Below are 19,125 nucleotides of genomic sequence, written 5' to 3' on the forward strand. Positions count from 1 at the left end.
ACTTACAATTATATACTATTTTAAATTATTTTAGTTGAAAATAATATATTTTGATATTGTTTTTTAGGATTACTGATATCAAATTTTGATAATTTGAAAAAATTTTAAATACTTTATGTCTTAATTCTTTTAGCAAAACTTCAACAACTCATCAAAGTTAACACAATAGATGGTTATAAATCAAAGTGATAGATAAGAGTAAAAATTGCGACGATGATACTTGGTGATAATTAATAACGATAGGATGAAGAGAATGTGGAAGGAGAAAAAAAAGTGAAAAAGGAAAACAAGGTAATATAATAGTGGCGATGAGATAATAACATGTATGTGGATAGAGAATAATATATAGTAAGAGAAAGAATAGTGTTTGATATAGTGAAGGATATAATAAAAATATAGATTAATAATTTTAAAAAAAATAATAAAATTAAAGATAATTTAAAAAATTAAATATAAAATAAAAATTTGAATATAAATTTATATCTCTGCTTTAAATTAAATACCATTAAAAATAAATAAATAAACTTAATAATATTTTTAAATAGTTAATTGTAAATAATGTTTCTAAATCTTTATTTTTATATTGTTACATAATAACAATGTAACAAATTTATTTAATATCTTATTTATTTTAAATTTGTAAGTTAAATAATTTATAAATTTTTTTATTCTTAATATTTAGATTATTTATTAAATTTATAATTTTAAAAATAAAATTATAAAAATTAATCTCTTCAAAATAATAGAAAAGCGACTATTTGTGCTTGTTGAACTGCTAGTAAAATATAAAAGTGATATTATTATTCTTTTTTATGACCATTACATATTACATATGATAAAGTCAAGTGATATTTTTATGCATAGAAAAATTTTGAAGATTTACTAATATTCGTTTTTATATGAAGTTGATAATTAAAAATTATTACATAATAATTTAATTAAACATATTTTAAAAATTATTTTTATAATATTTTATTATTTTTAACATATTTTTAAAATTATTTCTAAAATTTAGTTTATATTAATTTTTTACCTAACATCTGAGAAAGTATTCGATGGATATGCAAGTAAAGCAAGCCAACAACTACCCAAACTACTTTCCGAAAACGAAAATTACAAACATGCCCTCAAGGCCATTGCTGAGTGAGAGTGAGTGAGGAAGACGTTGATTGCTGAATGCTGTTACACTGAGTCATAGCTTCATGTAAGAGTGTAAGACCATAGCTCCATTTCCATGATCTGAACAAAGAACATGAAGAACAAGACCCAAACCCTCTCTCTTCTCTTCTTCCTCCTCTTCCAATTCCTCTGCTTCAACCACGTCCATTCCTGGAAGAAAGAAGAGTTCCGAACCTGCCACCAAACCCCTTTCTGCAAACGCGCCCGATCCCGAACCTCATCCACTTCCACCCCTCTCATCGCCACTGACGTCACCATCTCTGACGGAAACCTCATTGCCAAACTCGTCGCTAAATCCAAACAAGAAGAAACCCAACAAAACACAAACCCTTTACTCCTCTCTCTCTCCGTATACCAAAACGGCGTCGTTCGCGTAACCATCGATGAGGACCGTTCCCTCAACCCTCCCAAGTCCCGCTTCCACGTCCCCGACGTCGTCGTTTCGGAGTTTCAAAGCACAAAGCTATGGCTCCAGCGCGTCACGCAGGAAACCCTAGACGGTGACGATTCTCCTTCCTCCGTCGTCTATGTCTCTGATGGATTTGACGCCGTGCTCCGCCACGATCCCTTCGAGGTCTTTGTCCGAGATAAATCGAATGGGAACACTCGTGTCGTGTCTATGAACTCTCACGGATTGTTTGATTTCGAGCAATTGAAGGGGAAAGGCGAATGCGACGATTGGGAAGAGAGTTTCCGAAGTCACCACGATAAGCGACCTTACGGTCCTCAGTCGATTAGCTTCGACGTCACGTTTCATGGCGCGGATTTTGTGTATGGAATCCCTGAGCATGCCACGGGCCTCGCGTTGAAGCCGACGAAGGGGCCTGGCGTGGAAGAATCTGAACCATATAGGCTATTCAATTTGGATGTTTTCGAGTACATTCATGATTCACCTTTCGGCCTATACGGATCAGTTCCGTTCATGCTTTCGCATGGGAAGCAGAGGGGGAGTTCAGGTTTTTTCTGGTTGAATGCTGCTGAAATGCAAATCGATGTTCTTGGATCGGGCTGGGATGCGGAGAATGGGATTTCGAAGCTGCCCAAGAACCGGGTTGATACGCTTTGGATGAGTGAGGCTGGTGTTGTGGATGCGTTTTTCTTCGTTGGTCCTACCCCTAAGGATGTGCTGAAGCAGTACACAAGTGTAACGGGGATGCCGGCGATGCCACAATTGTTTTCAACAGCTTATCATCAGTGTAGGTGGAACTATAAGGACGAGGAGGATGTGGAGCATGTGGATTCTAAGTTTGATGAGTTTGATATACCTTATGATGTGTTGTGGCTTGACATTGTGCACACTGATGGGAAGAAGTATTTTACTTGGGACAATGTGCTGTTCCCTAACCCTGAGGAGATGCAGAGGAAGATTGCTGTGAAGGGCAGGCACATGGTTACCATCGTGGATCCTCATATTAAGTGCGACAATTCATTTCCTTTGCACAAGGAGGCAACTGAGAAGGGGTATTATGTTAAGGATTGTAATGGCAATGACTATGATGGATGGTGCTGGCCTGGCTCATCTTCATACCTCAATATGTTGAGCCCGGGGGTAGGTCTTGGTGGGGTGATAAGTTCTCTTATCAGAATTATGTTGGTTCAACTCCTTCACTCTATATATGGAACCACATGAACGAGCCTTCGGTCTTCAATGGCCCTGAGGTATGTGAGATATTTCAGGGGCATACTTGCTATTTTGGTTTCATGGTTTTGATTATGTCCTGGATGTACTTATGCAATGTATTTCATGGCACATTGATTATTTCATGCATTTGGATTTAGAAAAAGGAATAGAATTCATATATTTGTAGGGAACTAACCACTGATCAATAAACCCATTTCATCATAGTTATCTAAGCAACGCAATAATGATCATATGAGCCTCTAAATAGAAGACTGGCATTCCTCTTATATGCTAGGAAATTCAATAAGATTATAAATAGTTCATGCACGGATAGACTAACATACGTTATCTCTATAAGGCCACAAAGATGATATGCATTTATCACAACTCAATAGTATTAGAGGCCAATATCTTCTTCCCACGTTTTATGCCACCCCGATGCTTCATATCATTTGTTGTTATGGCAATAAACTGTTAGTGTAGCTTCTTTAGCAAATTGCCTCAACTGGAAGAGGCTGGAGAATAAAAACTAAATATCCCTTGGTGATTGAGGAGTCAAACAATATATAGGATAATATTGGGGCTAAAATTTGATTCTGAGATATCCAACAATGTGGTCTAACTGGTTCTGCTATCTTATACAAGTACCTATGATTGTTCATTTCTCATGTCTATTTATAATTCTTTAAGGTTTTATGTCATTTGAAAAGTAGAGCATGGATCTATGGGTTCCATGTAATCCATATTTCCTGCTCCACTGTTCTTTTATGACATGTCTATTGAGATTTTAAACTTATAATGTCCTCTTGGAGATATGCAAATCAAAGATGTGGTTGGTTGCTTTGTATCCAGGTGACAATGCTTAGAGATGCTTTACACATCGGAGGTGTGGAGCATCGTGAGGTGCACAATGCCTATGGATACTACTTCCACATGGCAACATCTGAAGGGCTGGTAAAACGTGGTGATGGGAAAGAGAGGCCATTTGTTCTGTCGAGAGCATTATTTGCTGGAACTCAAATGTACGGAGCAATTTGGACTGGGGACAACACTGCCGAGTGGGATCACCTAAGAGTTTCTGTTCCAATGGTTTTGACCCTTGGTCTTACTGGGGTGTCATTCTCTGGTTGGTACCATCCTTCTCATGAAGTATTAATTATTTCTATTTATCTCGGATATTTATTCTCAGTATTAGATATTAGCACAATATGTCATTCAAATGATCATATCTCATGTATGTTACATAGGTGCTGATGTTGGTGGCTTTTTTGGGAATCCTGAGCCTGAATTATTGGTTCGGTGGTATCAGCTAGGAGCTTTCTATCCTTTCTTTAGGGCCCATGCCCATCATGATACCAAAAGACGAGAACCATGGTTGTTTGGGTAAGATTGCTTTACTTTAAGACTTTCTTTTTCTTAAGTAAAATAAATCCTTTTCTTTTGGTAATTAGTCAGCAGCCTTACTTTTCTTTGATTACAAGCCATCCACTGCTGAAAATGAGTGAAATTCATATTAAATCATGCAATAACCTATTGAAGTGAAGTGACTGATTTATTTATTTATTTTTTTTTTTGGGGGAAGTGACTACAAAAATATTATGTCACTTTAGATTTATAAATGAATTGGAGCACATGAAATGAAATATTACTAAAAATTGTTTCTAAAAGGGCATATATTAAATCAGGCTATCTGTACTCTAGAAATAAAGTTCTCCACAGAAGTACTATGCCACTTTAGATGTAAATGAATTGGAGCTACATTGTATGTCAAACTTCAAATCAGTATAATATAAATAGACGTCCACTAAAATTCACAACAACTCCCATTTGGCTTCTTCTCCTGATCTTCCTAACTGGGTGATGCAAACATGCAGGGAGTTAATATGTAGCAATACTGCCTAAATTTGTCATAATTCAATTGTCTTGATTATCAAATTGTGCCTGATATTGTGTTAAGGGCCAGTTTGGATAAATAACTTAATTAGGCTCTTTTGAAAAATGAGTTTAAAACCCTAAACACTTACTAGAATTTAAACAAACAATTTCTCAACATTTCTGATTTGATTAATTTTGTTTGTCAACATTATGATATAGTGATCCTAGTGTTATGCAGAGAAGGAAATACAGAGTTGATTCGGGATGCAATACATGTTCGATATGCACTGCTTCCATATTACTATACATTATTCAGGGAGGCTAACACTACTGGTGTTCCTGTTATGCGTCCATTGTGGATGGAATTCCCATCTGAGGAAGCTACCTTCAGCAATGATGAAGCTTTCATGATTGGAAACAGTCTATTAGTGCAGGGGATATACACTGAGGTGCTTTAGTTAGTTTTTCAGTAAAATCATTTGTTTCCTTCATTTTTGTGGTTCCCGACTGAAGATTTTACAATGCTTATGGATGGCAGCGAGCTAAACAAACTTAAGTGTATTTGCCCGGAAAAGAACTTTAGAACCGGAAATATATACAAGGGAGGGGCGACACACAAGTTGGCTGTTACAGAAGAGAGCATTGCTGTCTTCATGAGAGCTGGAACCATTATAACAAGGAAAGACCGATTTAGGAGAAGTTCCACTCAGATGACAAATGATCCTTATACTCTGGTATGTATTCATGCTGACTTTCTGCAATTCTTGTTAATATGCTTGAATGCTTATACTTGGTCTTGGACTATTGTTTTTCTATTCAACAGGAACACTTTGAACATTGTATGCCATATTGCCATTGTGAGAAAATTTTGCTGTGGAATATTTGAATGAGTTTAATGTAAAATAGATTGCAACTCTTATCATGATAAAATTTCTGATGTTGTCCGACAGGTAATAGCTGTAAATAGTTCTCAAGCAGCCGAAGGTGAACTATACATTGATGATGGCAGCAGCTTTAATTTTCTGCAAGGTGCCTATATCCACAGGCGTTTCATTTTCAAAGATGGCAAGCTTACATCTTTAGACCTCGCACCTGCTTCCAATGGCAATGCTCGGTATCCGGTAAACACTGTTATTGAGAGGATTATTCTGTTAGGACATGCTTCTGGTTCAAAGAATGCTCTGGTTGAACCTTCAAATCAGAAGGTTGATAACTTGATATTGAACTCACCCCATTTTGGGTTCAAAGGAAAAACTCACCAGCAGTAATCACCATTCGCAAGCCTAATGTCCGTGTCACCGATGATTGGACTATAAAAATTTCGTGATGCAACCAAAGTTTCTTTGAGGGAGGAATCTAATGCCCAATCATCAATCTTGGAGGGCAAAACCAAATTTGCCCTGTTTCTGTAGCTATGTTTGTAGAAGTTGAGGCAAGAAAGGGAAACAAGTCAACAACATTCTTGAAGAATGTCTGCACCAAATTTAGTTTCCTTGTTTAATGACGTAGGATTTGATAACTTTTTGAGACACCGTTGTTTTCTACGAGAATCAGTTTGGTAAGGAAAATTTTTCATCCTCCGGAATGGTGCTCTCTTGCTCATGGTTGTTTCTTGAGAAAGCTGATGTGATCAATTTTATAACTTGGTTAGTTTAGGTTTATGCAAACTTAATCATCTATACTAAATGGATTTTCACTTAAAATTTTATTTGTTGACGTGACTTGTAAGTTGGGTATACATATAACGCATTAATGCTGCCGAAATGTGCTAATTGAGGAAAAATATCAACATAACAAATGTTATATAGATAAAATGTGATCATTTCTAGGTTGATCAAATTTTATTTGTGTGGTTGTGATATCAAACAAAATTTTATTTAATTTTAAAATCACAGAAAAGAAAAACTAAAGTATATATAACCATCTCTTTAAAATGTTTACGAACTTAAGAAATGTTGCAGTAGACCATATGCAATTTGGTGTATAAATATAAATAGATAATTCCGTTAGCACGTGGCTATTACAAAATCAATAATGCTAGATGAAGAACCATTCTTGATTTCTTGTCCAATCATTGTACAGCTACGGTATAGAAAGTTTTCGTATTTACTTTTACGAGTAAATAGTCATTTTTTATCATAAAAGATTGAGGCGCTGGTAATATTGACAATGAATAATTCAAATAAATTTTATAACCATGAAAAATTTACTCCGTTTAACATTTATAACCAAATGTAAATTTGTGTGATGACATGGCTGCAGCAAAAAAAAAAAAAAAAAAGGATGGCATGGCTGCAGCCAAAGAAGCAGGACCAGCAGCACCTGTTAAATGCCATGTATGGTGATTTTAACTATTCCATTTGATTTAGTCATGTTTTACTTTTTCATGTCATTTATTTTATCTTTAAGCAATACCTTATAGTTTTAATAAGTTTTTGCAATTATTTTCTTTCTAATCAGGTGATACCAAATTCGGCTCCACTATTTTCTCTTCAAAATCACCAACCTCTAATTCAACTGGCACCTATAAGACCACCACCAATCAGATCTTCACTGCAGAATAGGCCCTCCAATAGCAAGAGGCCGACCAAAAGAAAGAACACAAAGAGGCATCCTTCAACTCTTCAGGCCTCCTTCAATAAATAACCCCTCAAGTAGGCCTATTGTTAGCCAAGAAATCAATCACAGTGCTAGCGCTGGAACTGCTACAAGATTCATGCAATTTATGCCGACTTCAAGACTTGGAGCACCAACAAATAGACTCTCTAGTGGCAGTAGTAATTTCACACCTAATTAGGACCTAAGATGGCTTGGATTAAAGAATGTTTGTTGTAGTGTTAAATACTGTTATATATGGCTTGTTATATAAACCATGTGCACTGCACTCTTTTTTAGAACTTAGTTATAGTATTTTGGTATTGTTATATAGACTAATCATATTGGTAATAGCTAGGTTTACTTTGTTACTTATGTTCATGAAACAGCTATAATGAATTAGCATGAACTTATATGTCTACTATGTTATAGAAGATGATTACAATTTTTGGCTTTGTCCTATGTTGATTCGATTCAGGAATTTTCTTCCTCTGCAATTGTCACAATTCATATGAGTCCATATTGTCAATATTTACTTTATTGAGTCCATTGTTTTTACTTTATTTAAATCATTCATGGTTAATATTGTCAACACCTCAATCTTTTATGGTCAAAAATAACTATTTACTCTTAGTTTTACACGCACTGTATCGCTTTTGGATTATGATAAAATCAACAGTTCAAATGAATATGTAGAATTTAGGGTTAGATATTTGATGGAATAAAATTCATTAGGATTTTGAAACTTTGATCTTGGTTTTGGATTTCATTTTTTGAAATAAATATCATTCTTTATATTCAAGTCTGAACTTTTATTTTAAGCAGGATCCTGTTAAAAAGGCAAAGTGGCAAACCTTACTGTAATCTCTCTAGAGACTGAAGAGCATCCAACACATATAAAAAACTCCCTATATATATGAGTTCAGGATAGAATAAGATTAAAATACCATTACAAGCATCACACATAGAAGACAAGAGTAAAATTCTAAATCATCTCATCATATTTAATTGGTTTTGCAATTACATCATTTCAGTTGTCTCAAAACTCATTTTCAACTTTTAAGTAAAAGTATCAAACAAACACACACTTTATGATATATTCAAAGAGTGTTGTTCCTCCAACAATAGAGTTAATGGAAAGGGAAAGAATAAAGTAAATCCAACATTTAGATTAGTGATCCTGTATGATATATATAAATTCCTCCATAAGGACTAAAACCATCATAAATAGTTAAGTTACTTTAGGTCTTGGTACATCCATTATCATTGTAATTAAAGGGAAAGAGGGGCAAAAAATGCTATATCTGTTTCAAAACTGACTTATGTTTATTCTATCTTCTTCTCTGAAGATTGGGGTTTGTTGATTGGTGAAGACCTCTTTTCCTCTGCTGACTTGGCATGAATCTCTCCCTTCTGTTGCAAATACTTCTCAAAAGCTCTGGGAAGGAACCTTGGTATCAAGAAAAAAAAACAGATTCATGGAGAAATATCCCAAGTTTGCCACTGCAATCCCCTTCCCAAACCAATACCATATTATGTCCTGCATTATTCAACAGTTTTTCAGATTCATTTCCACATATATTTGCTAACATATCAAAAATGGAAAATGCTACTTGTACATATGAAGTGAGCGTTAATCTTAATCATTAGATAGAATGTAGACCGAGTGGGTACAGTATCAGATATTCTATTTATGTGCAGTTTTGTCAAAATTCTGAAATAATCAACTAGAATCTAGAGTGTTTTTTGTGGATGCAATAAATGGATAAGAACAACTAGGATATCGAAACTCAATGATCAACAAGCTAATGGTTCATTTCCATTATAACAACAACAACAAATCCTTATCCTACTAGGTTGGGTTGGCTACATGGATCGAATGACGCCGTTGAGCCTTATCACGTATCATGTCTACAGTGAGACTGTTTATATGTCGGTTCGTTTCTGTTAAAATTAAGATATCGGTTTGTTTCTATTAAAATTAAGATATCAGTTCGTTACATGACACCTTATATAAAGGTATAAGAAATATGACACTAAATATTCTAGCCAACATGACACCTTATATATTAATGTTGTATGACAAAAATAGAGTTAAACATTGTTTCAATCGTTGGATCCAAAAAGTTCTATCTACCAAAGAAACTATGGAGCAAATCAAATTACCCGAAGGCTTGCAGTTGCAGACAAAGTCTTGTTAAGCCAAACATCATGAATCCAATCAACATCAACAAAGATCCTCCTGACAGTGTAAATCATGGGCACCAGCGCCCTCACCGGAGGTGAAAACAAAGACAACCCACTAATAACATTCTCAGTGAGAATCTGACATGACAACAAGAACAAATGTGGTGTTGCTGACCTCACAGCATGCTCATCCCCTCTTGCAAATCCACCAAGAACATAAGCCAATAGCAAAAACAAATCCACTGCTGTTCCAACAATCACATACATCCTAAACAACCTGCTACCCTTAAAGATCTCTTGCTGAAATGATGGTGATGATGAAGATTCATGTGATGGGAATGCAAATTGTGAGAGTGCTAATATGTATAGAGTGCTAATATGAACCTTACTAATGCATATAGTGTTACCATTTCTGTGTAGGCTTTCCACAATCAGTGTCACATTTGTCAGGGAGGAATTTGCCTCTCTAGTCACATTCTTGTAGACAGTCTTTTTCCTCGAACTTGCTATTCCGAGACCAATATCTTCCAATTTCTTCTCCATTTAACCAAGCTAGACCCTTTCCCATATGCAACATATCCAATCCAATTGGTTCATCCCCGGACGGAGCATCCACGACGGCCTGCATGACCAAGTGATTAGAATACTAACTGAAAAACACAACATTAAATAAAAAAATGACAGTTTCCATAGTTAATGCCAAAAATAAAGAAACTTGGCTACCTTGTACCATGTTAATGCCTGCCCTTTAGGTGGTTCGGATGTGGTTGTCCACTTCACACTACTCCACCCGTCTCCCTGGTATAACTTCAGTTGTTCTCCTTGTACTCCGATCTGGCAAAGCAAGAAATATAGGAGATGTAGGACAAAAGGGTAATAGAAATTTTCATTTTTGATACCATACTCATGTTTCTACAAATGATTGATAATCAGATAATGTAAGAGCAAAAATACCTTGTAACTCCAGGCACTAGAAGACAAATCTACTGTCCCATTGTTGAATCCCTTAATCTTTACACTTATCAGTCCTGCTCTGAGGAAGTCATAAAATGGTCCAGCAGTCTAAAACATCAGAAAATCATGGCAAGAACTCAAGTCAATTAGTGGGAATGACAACAAATCATTCTACAATAACTATTGTCTCAAAGGTAGTTAACTGTTAGTACTTATAATTTAAAACTTCAAACTAATGAAGAGTAAATTCAACAGAGCTTTTCAAATTTCTATTAACATTTTTTGCCACTGAGTTCCAAGCATCAGGGTAGTTAAGGAATCTCATAAGGAGCAAGCAACTCACCGGTAAGCCAACGGTCAAGCATAATAAAGCAATCTCATTCTTCCCTGGCCTCAGAGGAATAGGATTCTTGAAAAAGAATGGCGAATGTGTACCATTTCCAGTTCCGGTGCCTGAAACAAGAAAACGGTTTAAACTCTGAGATTCCATTTAAATTTAATTCCAAATACCTTCATAATTATTATATTTATCAGAGAGTAACCTTGGTACTCCTGATTCACGAATGCATGGAGAGCATGACCAGTGGAATTTATTAGAAGAACTGGTTTGCTTCCATTCTTTAGGAACTCTTCATTTTCACCAACATATATACTGCCATAAACACAAAAGTTAGCCGTAATCGACAAGGCAACTTACTTTACTAGTACATTTCAATTCATTTATACATGTCTGAGCATTTTACATTATATATAGATGAGTGTGTGAAAAGAAGCAGCATGCCAACTATAGACAATATTATGAACATGCAAACCCACCTATGCTTTAAAAGAGAACCAAATTGGATTCATAAAATATAACATCTTGGTAATGATATTCATCAATTTTATTAACATGTATTGAAACCGAAACTCTCCAACATTACCAGAAGAAGAAGCAAAAGCAGATCTTATAAAACATTTAATAACAAGTTATTGACTTCCATGATTCCAACATATTTTGGTAGAAATTCTTAGGTGTTCCGAAAACAACTCAGTACCCTTACTCCTATCAGTACCTTGTTGTGTGCCACAGATAATCAGTGGTATCTTTGGTGGTATTTATAAGGTCGACAAAACCAGTTTTAACGAAGTCTGCCTCCCCCCAGATCCCTGCATTCTCCTTCAATACATCCCATTTGAAAGTCACTGCACCTTTATTTGATTGCTGCAAATTCTCATCAATCATCGAAACTACGTGTGTCTGAGTAGAAACCTGTTGAAGATTTCATGGCTAAGTGTGCAGAATAGAAAAGGAAATACATAATAAGATCAATACATTAAAATCTTTTACATTAAGATGCTTGTGTAGCGGGCTGCTTTAATATATATATAAGCTTTCACTCAACTACTCATTACCTCAAGCAAAGGATGAAATGCTGAGAATTTTCAGTTCCATGTGTCGCTGTTCAAAATCTCGAGGATCCATTTCCGAATTTCCTCCCCTTCATTCTGTGCGAGCCACTTATGCAAGAGCCCATCAGAATCATGGATAGCTGATGGTGCAATGCCACGACACACATTCGAAGGCAATGGATCCAGTGATTTACAACCATGTGCATATAACTCTGTTATACTTGACGGAAGCTTTGGTAAAAGCTTCAGCGTAGGGCAGTAGTCTAGATTCAGACGTCTAAGCCCTGGGAGTTCATTGATATTTACTGGAAGCTTTTCAAATTTGTTACGGGATAAATCCAAATCCGTCAAAGATACCAGGTTGCCAAGGTTGAAACACCGCGACTCTTGAGGTCTGACAAAACACCCCGTTAATCCCAGAGTATCCAATGAGGTCAGACCAGACAAACAATGCAAAGACTGAACGACATTTGAGCAGAAAGCAAGATTCAAAATTGTGAGGGATTTTAAATTTTGAATGCTTTCTGGAAGGCAAGTCATCCTTGTGCAAAACTGGAGGCGCAACTCCTTTAGCCCAACTAAACACCCAATCGTTGTGGGTAGTTCTTCTATGGCTGCTCCCCACAAAGAAAGAACTGATAAATTTTCCATGCATTCTCCAAACTCTGGAAGTTTCCTCATTCTGCAATAATCAAGATTGAGTTCTTTGAGGGAACTCATCTCCAATTTACTCCCAAGGGATTTAAGACTTGAGCACTCACTTAAAATCAGCTTAACAAGGCTCTTGTGGCCTGTGAGATCTGTGGAATATCATTCAGTTTTTCACAATTTTGAATGTCCAGCACTTTAAGATTTGGAGCTTCCGACAGATCCGGAATTCGTTTTAGCCGACGGTACTTGGACAGAAATAAGTACTTCAGCTTTTCCAGAAACTGAACAAAACAAAGAAACATCACACCATTACTATCCTTGCAAACAATAATTAATGCAGTAAAATTTAATAGAGCTCTGCACAAAAAGGTTCACCTTTTTTCCGTGCCAGACATCTACAATGCTGGGGCTATCATACAGATTAATTTCAACTAGCTCATAGCTTTCGTTTATAAACGGGAGAGTTTCCATTGGACAACGTCTCCAACGGAAAACTCTCAATGAAGAAGGAACATAGCTGAGAATCAGAGCTTCTACCCCATCTAAATTGAGGAGCTTTAGCTGAGATATATCCGAAAAGGTCAGACCTCTCCAACGCACTATGTGTTGTTCTCGATAGGCATCCTGTTTCTGAACAACGATATCACGAGTTGCTTCAGTTCCCTACACAACAAATCAAGGAGAAGTCATTTAACTATACTTAATTGATATCTTTCTCAGGAAAAAATTAAAAAAAAGAGAGAATTTTTTTTAATTGTGAAAAGGATTCCGCTTACCCTGTTTTGAGTAAGAACATAATTGATGTCGTGGTAACCCCGCAACCTGCTACGCTTGCTAGGGTCATTTGGCGATTCTTGGGTTACGATATACTTGCCCATTTGTTCAATCAAGTCATGCATTTCCAAATCCCCACATTTTGTCACTGTTAATAAAGATCTATCCAGCAAGGTAGATATGCCAATATCAATATAATATCCACAATTATCTAAAATTCTTGTTACAACTTCTTTAGAACGTCCTTTGAAGAAATAAGCAATGTCTAGAGATATATCTTGATCCATTGAGTCTAGGCCGTCAAAACTAATTTTTAATTTATCAAATATTGGAACATGTGGAGAGCTCTTGAGTTTTCCCAAAGCACTTAGCCAGTCTTTAACTGGTCTACCATAAAAGTGCGAACCCAAAACCTCAAGTGCCAATGGAAGACCGGCACAATATTTGACCACCTGTTTGGTCAAATCCAAATACTCTTCTGTAGGCTTTGGTTGTTTAAAAGCCTTCAAACAAAAGAGATCAAAGGCTTCACTTTCTCCTAGCTCTTCAACATTATAAATCTCATGTGGATCACTTATCTTTAGCACATGCATGTCTCTACTTGTGATGAGTATTCTGCTTCCACAACCAAACCAATTTTGCTCCCCTGCCAAATTCTCCAACTGTTCTTCTTTATCTATATCATCAAGAACAAGAAGAACCTTTTTGTGACACAAAGAAGCCCGAATTATTCTCTTCCCATCATGCTCATTATCAAAATGACCGGAGCTTCCATTGATATGGCTAACAAGTTTTTGTTGTGCTTGAAGAATACCATTTTTCTGACATGTTTCTCTTACATTTGCGAGAAAACAAGCAACTTGAAATTGACTTTGGATGGCTTCATATACTATTCTAGCAGTAGTTGTCTTGCCTATGCCGCCCATCCCACATATGCCGATTAAACGAACATTATCATCCAACCCAATACCAATGTAGCTAATCACTTGTTTCACCCTTGAATCAATGCCTACAAGCTTGTTCATGGTAGATGGCAAGTTTGGTATCAATCTTTTATGTATGCTCTGAGAAATGTCTTCCACCAATGTTGCCTCATTCCTGTTAAGAGAAGGCATAAAAGAAAATTAAAGCAACAAATTTTGTGCAAAAGAGGAGAAAGTTTATTTTCTTTCCAATTTCTTTTTATGTTTTCCAATATTCTACTATACTTTCCTTGGATCCTTTAGTTTCTCTCTTGATTCAATTTAGTTTCTTTAGTTAAAAATTATGGGAAATAGTTTTGATTTTCAAACAATGTAAAATATCTCCTGTTAGCTAGGGCTAAGTTGCTTCCTATTTGAAGTGAAATCATAAGTACCAGATAGGGACCTTACTACTATATTTGAAACTTTTGGGTACTATTTTACATCGTCTAAAATCTGTAGGGACGTCTTCAAAATTGAAATAGTGTGAACAATTAACAATGCGAAATAAATGAAAATGAGTAATTTTTAACATAAATAATTATAATGCTATTTTTGGAAATGTCCATTATGGTTTTGCTATCTATATGTATATTCATTATAACAGTTATGTCAGAATGAAGTTGGTTAAACCTGTTATTTTTTCTGCAGCTACTCTCTAGTTTAAGGGAGCACATAAAGAAACGTCCTCCACTTGCAACGACTGAAAAGGTTCAACAATATGTAAAGGTAGCACCCCGAGTCCGAGTAGCTTATCTTGTTAGCAGCTGTTCATCTACTTTAGTTTATCTTCTCATATATATATATATATATCAAGAGAAGTCACCTCATGTAATCTTAGTTTATGGGGGATGCTCTTATTATAGGGAGAGGAAGGAGCTCTTTCAATGACTACAAGATTGAGATCAGTTAATGCAAGCAAGGGACTTCCTGTGAACTACTGTTCAGGGTTCTGTTCACTTAACATTCCATCCACTTCTGAACCTGGTGGTATGTATTTGGTCTCTTTGTTTTCTTATAATATTACCTGCTTAAAAAATTATCCGATTGGACTGCTAAAACTTGCTAATACTTAGTTGACTGCATTGTCCAATGCCATATTCTGCTTAAACAATTCATTTCATTTTGCAGGAGTGACACGTCAAGGTTTTCATCTTGAGATTAATGCTAAGGACTATGGTTTCCAACCTACAGACACACCAAGAACTGAGAGATCAGTAAGATTTTTGTGGTGTTCTCCTTTTTTGTTCCATTCTATCCTGCATCATCTACATGGAAGAAATATGCTCGCTATTTGCTTTCTTTAATAGCATGATCTAAATTTTTCTGTTGCTTGTAGTGATGTTTATTCTTTATATCAAGCATTACAACGCTTTTTAAGTTCAACACATATGGGGCAGACTTTTCTGCATCTTTGCTTGGATCCTCTTTCCTTTAATGTTTTTATATAACTTCCTTTTGTTTTTGCCTAATTATTTCCCCTCTCCCTATATTCAGACATGCAACAATTTTCTTACTTTGTTACGTTGTTAACATAATTTACAGCAACAACAAATGAAGTGAATGATTATTAGTGAGCTTACTGAATATTGGAGGTCCAACCAGAGTAACCGGCAACTTCTGTTAACACATGTCTCCATGTTCTAACCTTGTCACTTTCACGTCCGAATCTTTTTTCATGTTTCATGAAAGCTTCTCCGAAGGTTCCTTTCTGGTGTCTGACATCAGAAGGCTCCACATCGTAGAACACCGCTTCGACGTGTTGTCCCAACTTATGCTTGCATTCAAGGATCTTCTGGAGCTCGTCCAAGCACCAAGTGGAGGAAGCGTAGTTTGGTGAGAGAACAATTATCGCAAACATGGAGTCTTCAATTGCTGTTAGGAGTTCATCTGAAATAGCGTCACCTTTGCAAAGATTGGTCTCATCAATGAAGGTAGTGATTCCCTTCCTTGTGAGTGCGGCATAGAGATGGCTAGTGAATTTTTGGCGAGTGTCTTCACCCCTGAAGCTGAGGAATACATGATACTTGCATGATCTTAAAGAAGTAGAAGAGGTGGAATCCATGAAGAGGATTTAAAGTAAAGAAGAAAGATGACTTATAGTGGAGACTTGTTTGGTTCGGCTAAGATTGACTTATAGCACTGTGATTCACTCTGAAAACTGTTTGGTTCTCACTCTCACTCTGAAAAAATGTTGGAAGCAGTGACTTATAGTGTGATGCTAAGAAATGGTTGGCTATAAGAACCTTTAACTGTATACGTAAAGGAAGGGGTGATGGAGATAAGGAAATCCAAACTGAAAAGTGTAAAGGAAGGGGTGATGGAGATTGTAGTGTGATTCACACTGGAAAAATATGGGTTGTATAATAAGGAAATCCAAACTGAAAAGTGTAAATGAAATTTAATGTAAGTACGGGTTGATATTGACTATGGTATCACTCGGTTTCTTTCTCACTCTGCTTTTCTAAAAATGGTCAATACAGAGCCATAGGGTACATTCCCTTTAGTTTACAAACAAACATTCATAATTAAATAATTAATTATTCCATGTTTCCACTAAGAAAACTTCCTGTCGTGTAATACTATAACATTCACCTTATATACCGAGCATCAGCAAAAGAATTTAAGCATGGTCAAATTCAAAGAACCATCATAATTTCTTATATATATTTTATTTGAATTAAATTATAGATAGTTAATTTTTTACATTATTTTTATGATCTACTAATTCCTGAAATTTGTAGTAAAATTATTATGATCTTTAAAATTATTTTATTTAATTTAATATCTATAATTTTATGTATATAATATTTATAGTTTTATACATTAGATTCAGAATTCATGTTCGAAAAAAAAGGACAAAATAATGCTAAAGAAACCTTAGGCATAAGATTATTTTGTAAAGGTCTTTGATCAATACCAAACACAATCAGGCCAAGTAGCTAGTAAAGGTGAGTTTCAATTAAAATTCGGAAATCTACAAAAGCGTATAATAAAATTAATTTAAATTTTAAACCAATCTACAATAAATTAGTTAAGATTTTTAAAATAAAATCTCTGGGTTAAGAAGATGAAAACTCTAGATCATCAATACTCAATAGTGACAAATTCAATCTTTCTAGCATTTGAAATAATTTTAAATTTGTAACCAATATTTTTAGAAAAATAGTTAATAAAACTCAATTAATTTTAATCCGTAGGAGTGCTAGGGTAATTTTATACGATCATTAAGATAATAAAAGAAATTAATTTTTAGAAGTAATTAACTTTTATAATAAGATAATTCTAAGATATTGTTATGCTATATAATGATGAAATAAAATTATATTTTGCATTAAATAGTTCCAATGTACTATACTATTGCTATTAAACATAACATTTTGCCTTATTGGAGAAAAATGAACACATTATGAATAATTTGAAGGTGTCATGTGTTTTTATTTAAAGTTATCTTTCTAACAAATTTAAATATAAGATTAATGCAATAATGTTGTTTCAATTCAAGCAATGTTACTAAAGTGTTTGTGTATGAAAATAGGAAAGTGAGTGGAGATTGTTTGTGTAACTTCTATCAAGTATAAGGTTTTGTTTTGTTGACTTGTGTGGAAAAGATAAAAAGATAAAGTAATTTATTATTGGAAAGTGTTAAGTAAATGGGCTCCACACATTTTAATCTGTCTTTATGTAATTTACTCTTATTAAACATTATATTATCTATCTATCTATCTATCTATATACTTAATATACTAAAATTGGATTTTTCCCCAATTAATAGAAGTGAGGTGTCGATTCCTCATGAATTCATTTTTCCGCCAAAATAAATGCACTATTTTCTCTTCTAAATTTATTTTATAAAAATATCTTTATTATAATTATACTATAATTAGCATTTAAATAATAATGCATAATTATTTAGGAAAATATATTTATTATATTCATATATAAAATTAATATTTAATGCGTATTATTAAACTACTTATCAATTCTCAATCGAAAATATTTTTAATAATTTTAATAATAATAATAATATTAATAATATGATAATTATATGATAATGGCACCGGTTATTAATAACCAATTTATATTTCTCTAAATAAATTTATTTTATAAAAATATCTTTATTATAACTATATTACAATATTACAATTAATATTTAATGAATAATACATAATTATACTAATTTAAAAAAATATCTTTGTTATATATCTATTCTATTATCTTTATTCTTTTTTTTTAATTTTATAAGCTGGAGTATAGTTAATCAAGACATCTAATAAAAGGCAGGAATATATAAAATTAGTACAAAATTATCATTTCAATGACCAAATATAAAAGAGTTTCAGAACTTCAAAAGAAAATATTCAAGAGCTCCGACTGCACCGTCGCATTTGACCTTTTTCATCAGTATTGAACAACAATGAACGTGAACATGCATGTGTCCTCAATATTTTACAACTCTTTACCTTTCTTACATGTTAGTCGTCCTGCATTGTTATTAATTCTACTGTGGATTTATCTTTCTTTTACGATGACAATATATATATTATGTAATCATATGAAATAAAACAAGATAATTAAAATAAAATAGTTTTCATTTTATATGATTAATTAATGCGGAAAAATAGAAACCAATATAATAATTAGGTACCACCGTACCAGTGTAGGAAGGCACCTGTTTCATTGAGTTATCCAATAATAATACTAAGCCAGTTACAATTATTTATATCATAATAAATTTCGATCACAGTGAATATTGTACGGAAGGGGGAAGAACTGACTTTCACCATGATACGCCGCTGTTGGTTCATTTTAGGGTGCCGTAAACACAGCTCTGTTATGGTTTTCATTATTCAATATAAAAAGGAAACAAATTAGAATTATTTTCTTACAAATAAAGTTGATATTGATTCCATTTATTCAACTACTTAAATATTT

At 34.4% G+C, this 19,125-nt stretch overlaps 1 protein-coding gene and 3 pseudogenes across 4 annotated transcripts; 1 reads left to right on the top strand and 3 right to left on the bottom strand.

The window, feature by feature from the left end:
• Window positions 1–1,096: 1,096 nt before the first annotated feature.
• LOC107612735 (putative glucan 1,3-alpha-glucosidase) lies at window positions 1,097–6,391 on the top strand (annotated as a pseudogene). The gene is made up of 6 exons (XR_015896485.1): window positions 1,097–2,838; window positions 3,653–3,926; window positions 4,048–4,183; window positions 4,914–5,124; window positions 5,214–5,409; window positions 5,626–6,391. The product of XR_015896485.1 is annotated as a putative glucan 1,3-alpha-glucosidase (transcript).
• A 2,044-nt stretch (window positions 6,392–8,435) lies between these two features.
• LOC107612737 (uncharacterized) lies at window positions 8,436–10,964 on the bottom strand (annotated as a pseudogene). Its single transcript, XR_015896488.1, has 6 exons — window positions 10,954–10,964; window positions 10,755–10,864; window positions 10,412–10,490; window positions 10,188–10,291; window positions 9,437–10,079; window positions 8,436–8,810 (listed from the first exon to the last, which is right to left on the bottom strand). The product of XR_015896488.1 is annotated as an uncharacterized LOC107612737 (transcript).
• LOC107611568 (beta-galactosidase 10) lies at window positions 10,010–11,636 on the bottom strand. The gene is made up of 7 exons (XM_016313478.1): window positions 11,467–11,636; window positions 11,304–11,357; window positions 10,954–11,063; window positions 10,755–10,864; window positions 10,412–10,519; window positions 10,188–10,291; window positions 10,010–10,079 (listed from the first exon to the last, which is right to left on the bottom strand). The coding sequence occupies exons 1-7, from the start codon at window positions 11,634–11,636 to the stop codon at window positions 10,010–10,012; spliced, it is 726 nt and encodes a 241-aa protein (XP_016168964.1).
• Window positions 11,525–16,372, bottom strand: LOC107611567 (TMV resistance protein N-like; annotated as a pseudogene). The gene is made up of 5 exons (XR_015896487.1): window positions 15,774–16,372; window positions 13,231–14,326; window positions 12,830–13,117; window positions 11,807–12,735; window positions 11,525–11,663 (listed from the first exon to the last, which is right to left on the bottom strand). The product of XR_015896487.1 is annotated as a TMV resistance protein N-like (transcript).
• Between the last annotated feature and the right edge of the window lie 2,753 nt (window positions 16,373–19,125).

This window comes from Arachis ipaensis, chromosome B8 (assembly GCF_059453495.1).
Source record: "Arachis ipaensis isolate K30076 ecotype BB chromosome B8, ASM5945349v1, whole genome shotgun sequence".
Classification (NCBI taxonomy): domain Eukaryota; kingdom Viridiplantae; phylum Streptophyta; class Magnoliopsida; order Fabales; family Fabaceae; genus Arachis; species Arachis ipaensis.